The sequence below is a fragment of the Lycium ferocissimum genome, chromosome 10 (genome assembly GCF_029784015.1).
Source record: "Lycium ferocissimum isolate CSIRO_LF1 chromosome 10, AGI_CSIRO_Lferr_CH_V1, whole genome shotgun sequence".
Taxonomy (NCBI): domain Eukaryota; kingdom Viridiplantae; phylum Streptophyta; class Magnoliopsida; order Solanales; family Solanaceae; genus Lycium; species Lycium ferocissimum.
Window position 1 is genome coordinate 2,502,444 of NC_081351.1, and position 10,087 is coordinate 2,512,530.

Here is a 10,087-nt window from a genome sequence, read left to right on the forward strand (position 1 = left end):
ATAGGTTGACTAAGTCTGCGCACTTCATTCTGTTTCAACAAACGATTGTGCGATTGCTTGGGGTTTTTATTTCCATTGTTTCAGACTGAGGTACTCAGTTTACCTCCCATTTCTGGAAGACTTTGCAGAAGGAGTTGGGTACTCAGTTAGATCTTAGCACCACGTTTCACCCGCAGATCGGTGGTCAATCCGAGAGGACTATTCAGATACTTGAGGACATGTTGAGAGCCTGTGTTATCAACTTTGGTGGTCACTAGGACCAATTCTTACTATTGGCAGAGTTCGCATACAATAACAACTACCATTCGAGTATTGATATGACGCCATTCGAGGCTTTATATGGTAAGAGGTGTCGTTCTCCGATTAGGTGGTTTGATACTTTTGAGGTGAGACCTTGGGGTACGAATTTGCTGAGAGAGCCCTTAGACAAAGTGAAGCTGATTCAAGAAAAGCTTCTGGCAGCCCAGAGCAGGAAAAAAGAGTATACGGACCGGAAGATTTGGGAGTTGGAGTTTATGAAGGGTGAACAAGTTCTTCTGAAGCTTTCACCCATGAAGGGTTTCATGCGATTTGGGAAGAAAGGCAATTTAAGCTCGAGGTACATTGGCCTATTTGAGATTTTCTGTTGTATTGGCACAGTGGCTTATGAGTTAGCTTTGCCACTAGGCTTGTCAGGTGTTCAACCGGTACTTCATGTTTCCATGCTGAAGACGTACCATTCAGACAGTTCTTATATCATTCGTTGGGACACAGTTTTGCTCGATGAGAATCTGTCTTATGAGGAAGAACCTATAGCGATCTTGGATAGGCAAGAGAAAAAGTTGAGGTCGTAGGAGATAGCTTCAGTTAAGGTGAAATGGAAGTACCGTCCAGTTGACGAGGCCACATCGGAGACCGAGTCCGATATGCGTACTAGATATCCCCATTTGTTTACCGACTCAGGTACTTTTCCTCAGTTTCTTTCCTTTGTCGTTCCAGGATGAACAATTGTTTAATTGGTATATGATGTAACGACCAAGCCCGTTGACCCTTTCCCAAGCCCTATTGGTATGGCTTTGCTCCGTGGGGATGGGTGACACGGTTCCCAAGGTCATCGGGTGACTTTTAGAATGATTTGAGGAAGTTAGAGCTTTTGAGTGAAAGGTTTGACCAATAGCTGACTTTTGGGTAAACGCAATTTTTTCAAAATTTCATCTATTGCGTGAGGTTCGGAGGGTCGATTGTGACTTAGTGGGATATTTGGTTCGGTTCCTGAGGCATTCGGGAGCGTTTTATACCATTGGTTGGGGGTTGACCTTGTCAAATAGACCTCCGTTGGGAATTTCGAGGCCACGAGTGAGTTCGTAGCGTATTTTTACATATGTTTGCATGTCTGGTTTGTATTCGGGAGGCCTCGGATGGATGTCGGGATTTGGGGTGAAACTTGGTGAAAACCAAATTTTGCTGGTGCTGGTGTCTCGCCCCAACGAGACTAGTTGCGCCTCTGCGAGTCCGCCTCAGTGGGGCCTGGCCTGGAGGCACGAGGTTTAGATTTTCAATGACATCCACCCCAGCGGACGATTCTCCGCTGAGGTGAGATAGCTGGAGCGGATGTGGTGTTGACACCTAATTTTTTACCTCCCGTGATTTATTTTAATTACTCAGAGTCCTTGGATGGCAAACAAAATCAAAACATGCATTTTTAGAGGTCAAAATAATTTTTATAAAATTTCTTAGGTCAATCCTTTAAATTGATAAAATAATTTCTATGATATTATAAATCATTTAGAAATTAATTGGTACATTTTATGACATTTATGAGGTATTTGCAAGATTTAATCAAAGAAAAGCAATTTTAAAATAATCATTTATTTAATTGTTGTCAAAAATCAAATTAGGAAATATGTTATTCCCTTTAATTCAAGGAGTTTGAGTAATTAAAAGCATTGACCATTTTACCCCTTAATCCTTAATTTTGTGTATTGGCATAATTTGTTAAAATTAATCATAATTGTTTCTAGTATGTAATTAGGATAATTAGTCAATTAGAGGGGCATTACTGCAAATTGATTTTTAATTGTTTAATTGTTTTAGTTATGGACACAATTGAATTAATCAATTCATGGTTAAAGCAATTGGGGTCAATTTTGCAAAATTAGCCTTTTTATGGCCTTGATTGAAATGGCCAAATTCATTTGGCTCAAATTAATTAAGGTCATTAATGTAATTGAACTTTAATTGACTAATTAAGCTAAAAAAAATGGCCATAATTGCAACAATCAATTAAGATTGAAATCAATTAAGGTCGTATTTGCAAATTAGGTCCATTTACATGATTAGCCACATTTTAAATTAATTAGTAGGTTAATTACGTCCTAAATTGGTTATAATTAGAATATTATGGTCAACTATCAATGTTTTAATTTTTACCCGTCTTTTGTTTTACCCATTTTGCCGATTATGTACGTTTATGCACTTAATATACGTGTATATACGTATATAATATACATAATATATAGGACCCCTTGCCTTTTCTTTAAATTACGGGCCAAGCCCAGTCCATTAAATTCCACTGACCCGGCCCAACGCTCACATCAGGCTAAGAGGGGTAACACCCCTCGCCATTCTCATTTTACTTCACACCAAACGCACCTTAACCTCACCCCTTCTTTCATCCTTTCCTCTTAAAATGAAAAACCCTAGGCATCGCCTAGAATCACCTTTCTCTCTCTTTCAAAAAAATGGCATTTTCACAAAGGACACAGAGGTTGCACAACTTTTGCATAACCATTTGAGTGAAACAATTAACGTTTCAACTTCAAATCCGCTTCTCTCATACTAAACACGGTAATAACCCTTCTCTTTTTACCTTTTCTTTTAAATTTTGAGTCAAACATGCGATTCTCTAAATTTCTATTGTTGTATTGCATATATTTACTCTAATCTCATTGGTCGAGAGTGAATCGGTCGGATCAAAGAAAACAAGGCTCAAATTGAGCCATTCATTGTTGATCTAGGTTGATCTATACCGTAGGTTTTGTTTACAAAGGTTAATGTATGAAGAAATCTATTTGTCCCACATCGGTACTCTTAAGTTTCTTTACAATTTTGGGGTTCTATAAATAGAACCCCAACCCTCACAATTCAGGAAAAAGAAATAGGAAGAAGGGGGAAGAACCTCATAGCTTGAATTTTGAGCAAAACAACTCGAGATTTGAGCTTTTAGTAAAAAAATTATTTAGAATTAACTGTGAAGTGGAGTCTTTTAGTTCAAAAATTTATTTACCTTGCTTTCTTCTTGTGTGGCTGGGTTTTGAGATTGGAAGCACAAGGCTCCAAGATCCATTCATGACACAGGCTGCACAAACAAAAGGTAATCTTTGTATCTTGTTTTTGCTCTTTTTAATTCGTATTTTGTTTAATTATAGTGTAGTGTGCCCTGTTAATGAGTGTTTAGTTTAGATATTAGTTTTGTTAAGTATGATTCCTGTTCTGGTATGTGTTTGAGTTTATTAATGAGTAAAATAGGCTTATTTTGGATAGTATACTTGAGGTTAATCCTTGTTCTAATTGTTCAAATGATCAGTATGGCACTACATGATTGTTTAAATGTTGATTTGGTTGAATCCCTGCTTAATTACTTACTCTTTTGATATGAATGATGTTTAACTGTGAGGATCAACCCTAATGACTTAAGTGAAAAATGATGGTATTGTTTAATCCTGTTTGAACCCTTTAATCACTGATGTTTGGATCACAAGACTTTACTGGCTTAAATTAAATGAAACTGTGGTAGCTCATTTGAGTTGATTTAGAAGATTAGCTGGTTTATTGATTTAAGTACACTGATTTGAGAACTTTAAACCTACTTTTGATCTTAACATACTTGCTCTCTTATCATGCTGTTTGTATAGTCATAGCTAGATCAAGTAGCTAGTTATAGTTGGTCCAAATAGAATTTAATGATGTCGAAACATGCTTATACAAGCCTTAAGATGTGATCAAGGTACTTAAATGTGATTGAGTGAGATTCGATTGCTTCTAAATGAGTGCAAATCTACCCAAGTGTTCCTAAGCATGCTAATTCTCTTAAACTGACAAAGGATAACCTAAAATGGTATTTTATTTGCTAAGTATCCATGATCAGAGAGGTAATGTACAGTTACCATGAAAGAATGAGTGAACGTTGGAAGGATTTGTCTGGTTTTTGAGTTTGCAACATGTGTAGTTGGCCCTTGTCATGTCCTATTGTGTAGGGATCCTACCTAAGAATGAAAGAAGTTTTGTTAAGTTAAAATGTACTAGTACACTGTAAGTATCAATGTGATTTCACCTATATCAATCAAACAATCTTGATGAAGGTATTTGGATCCTGAATTTGAAGCATGTGTGTCTATAAGAGTCCTATTCCTATGCATTTGTCTTGACCCTGATAATCAAGTGTGTCCAGGACCTATTTTTGTTTTTTTCTTTCCATTTTTGAGAAATGACATTTGAGACTTATCTTGGTTGTGATGAAATACATAGTAAAACTGGGCACACATACTTTGTTTAACTAGTATTGAAAACACAGTATGCATGCCTATCCAATCTTCCATGAGCAAAGAAGGTTCAAAACAATTCAGGGGTCATAGTAATATCTGGAGCATCCATTTACATTAATGTTTGATAAGTACTTAGTTAAAAAAGATTCAATGATGGAGCTTTGTACAACTATGTGGATTTGTGAGCATACTAAAGATCACATGACATATGGAGGAGCCTTTTAAAAGGTGTCTTGGGAGAGGACTAAGGGGAACTAAGTACCACTTGGTTCATAACACTTTTTCCTCCAAATAAGAGACACCATGGAACTTCTATAAGTCTATGGAGGTATATGTCAGTTGCATAAGTGCCTTAGGACCATACAAGTTCCATCATTAGATCAAAGGGGAAAGACTGGGATCAAATCTATTGTGCAAATTGTTTTCTTTTACCTAAATGGTGAACCTGTTTAAAGTGTAAGTGAACAACCTTATTTAAGAAGGGGAGAGGAGTTTGATTAAAGATTGAAACTTGAGTATGGATGTATGTTTTGAATGAATTAATGAACCATGAAGATCATCTGAACTGCTTAAATTCCCTATGACACCCTCCCCTTAAGATCCTGCTAAGATTGAAACTCATAAGTTGTTTTCTATCTTTGTCATCTTATCTAAGTCATGGTCTACATGAACTCTGCTTATCTCTCTTATATGTTACTTTTGTTGAAGACTGAATCAGATTTAAAAGGGCCATCTCTGTGTTGCTCTTGGTCATTTGAACACACTTAAGCCCTGTTTTCTTGTACTATCTTTGAGTGTTCAAAACTGAAAACTTGCATTTCTTTATACCCTGATTTGATTAACCAGATAAGTGTTTTCCTGTGACCTTCCTTGCTTGAATGGATTAACTGAGTGGATAAGCTCTAAGAATATTGATGTTACCCTTGATTGTGAATAGTTGATATGTCCATATTGATCCTCTTTTCTGTATATATTATCTCAACTGCTAGAGGCTTCAGTTCCTGTTAGACCTGTGAGGGTAGTTTGCCTACTTAATGTTGGTGTAGTTGATGTAATTTTGAATTGGACTTGGTATAGGATAGGTAAATTAATTCATATAAAAAATCAGGAACAAGATTTAAAGATTAAATATACACAGAGTGTGCATAAGTTAGTAAAAAGGGGAAAGATATGCATATGATATACACCGGATATACACGTCATGCGTGTATATCACAAGTATATTGTATGTATATGAGTGTGTAGACATACGTTAAGCATATGCATTAAGTTAGCCAAAGAATGGAAGGTCTCATTAAAGTGTAATCCTTAACTGGGCTACTATCTAGAAGGTAGATAGGCCTAGCCCAACTCAACTTTATAAAAGAAATAGTACAGATTTATCTAGCCCAAAGTAAGAATTTAAAGGGGCTCGGTCGTCTTCTTTTCTTTGGTGTCCACTGTCCAGTCTCGGGTTTTCAAAGTCCACCAACCTGATGTAGTAGATGTATGTGCGTTCTAACTGTGTTATGTGTATATGTATATATAGACGTGTATGATGAGTTCAGTAAATTGAAACTAACCGGGGTCCTTTGTTTTCTCCTTCTCCCCCCACTGCATGGCCATTTGGGCCGGGTCATATGCCAACCTGTTAGGCCGAGGCCCAATAGGAAATTCTTTCACAATCTATCGAGTCCAAGAAGATGAATAGAAGCTAATATATATTAAACGCATAGAAGGCCCAGCCATGGGTGAAAATGGCAAACTAGGGGCTTGGTACGCCCCTAGCCTTCCCTCTCCTTTTTATCTATTTATGCTTTCTTTTACGTATAATTTTGTTGTATTTGGTATTTGTAAAAACATGTAAAAACTCACATACATATATTGGAATGTTATGGTTAGAATTAGCCATCTTAGGACTACGGTGCCTATGCCGTTTAGTTGACCTTAAGTCCCTAAAATAGTTTTTTCAAAGAAAACAGAGCTTAAACGTAACGATTTTCTGGAAATAGGAAAAATGGATAATTAACAAAAACCACTTGGGAAGGACAAAAAGGATTTCAAAGTCAAAGGCGTTAACTTTTTTTTCCTTAAAATCAGATCAAGCTTTTAATTGAAAAATGCAAGTTCGTAGCTTTTTGGGATTAAAACTAAAACTGAATTAAACAATTTTGGGCCAAGCCCAGAGAAATATTTGAGATAATTGTTAGTTGGACTTTCTTTCAGAAAAGAGATCAGAAAAGATAAGTTGGAGTCAAGCCCAAAATCAAAAACACTCTTTTCAAAACTAAGTCACATTTTAGGATTTAAAAGCCCAAAATCTTTTATATAATACCTTTCTAATTATTGATAACCAAATGAGTTGCTTTCATAAGACAAATAAGTTTAAATAAATGAATGTTCGTAAACACAAAATTTTATAATAAGGTGTTCTAAACGTGTTAAACGGACTAACCCGAGCTAAGTATGAGATTAAGCATGAACAAAATTATACTTGTTTTCTCAAAATAAAATGATTGTTGGTGCCTTTACAAATAAAATACACTATCCTTATACATAAAAGGAAATTATTTGTATCCAGATATTATAAATCCGAACCTAAATACCTTGTATATAAAAGGGGTATATTCAATTCTTTTCAATTTTAAATGATATGCAATAAATGACAGATTTTGTAAATGCGGGAATAAACACTAAATAAACAGTTCATGCAAATACTCATACATTGGAATTCGAAGGTCAACCATATAGTACGGATCATTAATACTAGGGTGCCTAACACCTTCCCTAGGGGATCACCAGAACCCTTACCTAGAACTTTGGATTACGAAGGTTTTTTTCACGGTGTTTAAATAAACCCTTTACCACTGGTTTTCCTAATTTCCTAAAAGTTAGGTGGTGGCTCTTTTAAAACAAAGTCTGAAAGAACACCAACAAGTTCGAAGTAGCTTTCTGAGCGCTAACCCCGCCCGTGAAATGCGAACCGTAACATGTGGTTCTGCGGGAGCGGATGTCGCTGAATCAGAAAGTGTTAAATGTCCCATTTCAAACCACTTTGTTCCCATTCCTAAAATTAAATCTTTAAGTGACTTAGGGTGATTTGAAGAGCTTTCAAAGTTGCTTCATCTTGGGATAAGTTTCTTTTACCTTGTCTTATGTTTATCTACCTTCCTAAGCTAGAATCTATGGTGGAAACTAGTGGGACTAGTTGGAGAAGATGAGTTTTCAACCTTAACTTTGATCCTTGAATCTTAGGCTATGAATATGAGTTTAATTGATGATTTTGGCTAGTCTAAATATGGAATATCGTGAATTAGTAGGTAATAAGCTTGAATCTCTAACTTGGATTAAGGAATTGATTTGGATAGTTAGGGTTTATTCCTAATTTGGGAGTTTTCCCTTAAATGATGAAATTAATAATTAATTGAGTTTAATTAACAATTGGAGAGTGGAATTGAACTTCTAGAACGTTGGGTTACCATTTCCAATCTTGAAATTCCCGTTTTATCCTCATGGGTCCAATTTCCCTCTTTCCATAGTTGATTTTTGATTTGAAAGAATGTATAGCAATATGCGCATCGTTTATCTCCGCTTCTAACTAAGATTTCGATAATGACTAGACTTTGAGTATTCGGAGGCTCTTTGGAAGGGCAAGGCTCACATTTGATGGTTCGTGGCACCAGCTCGATATCGAGGTAGGTTACGGCTTACCTTTCGGTTAGACTCCAATTAGTGAAGCATATGTAGGAGTTAGTTATTGACGGGAAAAGCATGTTAAGTCTTCGGGGTATGAAGTTGGGATGGAGACTCTTACGTTGGTATTGTTGTTGACTGTGTCGGCTTGTCCTCCTGTTATCATGATTTATTTTGTCTCCTTGTGTGAGGTGTTGGGCTCGTCGCTCATTGCTATGTTGTGTTTGTGATGCATTCATCTCTCACTTATCATGCCACTCATCATCGGAAAAGGAAAAGATAATGATTTAGGATTGGTATTGTGATGTGTGCTCATGTAAAGACAGGAATGAGATCTTGATTATGATTTACACTTGATATTGATATCATGCATAGCATTCATACACATCTTACATGATACATTGATATGAACTGTGACTTGTACTGGTGATGATAAGTGAGAAAGGAAACATCCGAGACTGCGATCGGAGTGGAGGATTGTGTACATGTTGATATGAAAGTCATCTCTGGGTTTTGTGCGGAGTGGCTAGTATTGTGGAAGTCATCTCTGGGCTGTGTGCGGAGTGACTGGTACATGGACTTCGCGGGTCCCCCATGGGTCATGACTACCGAGACGTGGAGGATTTCCATCCGTAGCATGTGTGTACGGTGACAGACAGTTAGCTAGTGCATTTCATTGCATTGCATATGCACTCATTTACTTCATTCATCCATATCATTGATTCTGCGATGGCATTTATATCATGTGTATTGTTTCTAATCTTGGATTGTATTGTGATTTGGTACTTGACTGCTTGCATGTCTACGTTTCGATTTCTTTCTTCATATATATGTGAACTAATTGTTGTCGGCCTATGATACCTACCGGTACATAGTGTTTGTACTGATACTACCATGCTTTACTCTTTTTTTAGTGCAGAGTTCGTAGCAGGTTCCTCTTCTGCACCTCGTGAGTGATCCCGAGGTTCAGTTTAAGAGTTTCCAGAGCGAGCACTTGATGGATTTTCCGCTGCCCGGAAATTCTTCTATCCTTAATTGTCTTTTCTTGTATTCTGAGACAGTATTTTTATGTCAAACTTGTAGTCTACAGACTTATAGTATTTAGTGGCTCTTATACTAATTGAGACCAGATTCCGGGGATGATGTATTGGTATTCCGCATTTAGTAGTTTATTTATGTTTTGAGACCGCTTAATTCTTTCTAATTGCTTTTCATATGTTTGAACTAAATGTTGAATAGGGAAAGGGTTCACCAGCAAGAGGGTTAGTGTGGATGCTCGCTCGATCCACTAGTTGGGTCGTCACAAAAACATTATACAGACCCAAGATGGTTAAAAAGTTGGGTTGCACCTAATTTCTCTGTAATATTTGTGTCTTTCTCCCATTAGAAAACTCTTTGCTCTTTGTCTTTCTCCCATTAGAAAACTCTTTGCTCTTTTGAAGTTAAACAACAATTAAACAGAACGCAAATTTCAGAAAATCAAATATATTTTACTGGAAAATAAATAATCTTCAAGAACCTTAGAATGAATTAAAATTCTTAATTATGTGATAAGTAATTGAAAGTAAATAAAGAAATAGAAGGAGTTATTGTGTGCACTTAACATAAAGTTTTAGTCTTGCTGAGGAAATTACGATTATTGGATCATGCCAAAAAATTAATAAAATATCAGCTTTAGTTCTGTTGAACTAAATTTATACATATGATCACAATTACGTAGACAAAAAATATCGATCATTAAAAAACTAAAAGAGAAAGGCCTTATTAATCATCCGTTGAGCAAAATGAATTTTTGAGAAATATTTTCTATCCTTTTGATGTGTACATTTTAAATTCTTTTAACATTTTATTTTTTATTTTTCTTTATCTTGTTTGTCCTCTCTATCGTTTTA

The 10,087-nt window shown here is 36.2% G+C and overlaps 1 protein-coding gene across 1 annotated transcript; it reads left to right on the top strand.

The window, feature by feature from the left end:
• The first annotated feature begins 317 nt into the window (after positions 1–317).
• LOC132033550 (uncharacterized) lies at positions 318–833 on the top strand. The gene has a single exon (XM_059423557.1). The coding sequence runs from the start codon at positions 318–320 to the stop codon at positions 831–833; it is 516 nt and encodes a 171-aa protein (XP_059279540.1).
• The last annotated feature ends 9,254 nt before the right edge of the window (positions 834–10,087 follow it).

What these genes read in the sequence shown, in the direction of transcription:
- LOC132033550 (XM_059423557.1), top strand. Translation starts at nt 318, where the DNA reads ATGACGCCATTCGAGGCTTTATATGGTAAGAGGTGTCGTTCTCCGATT.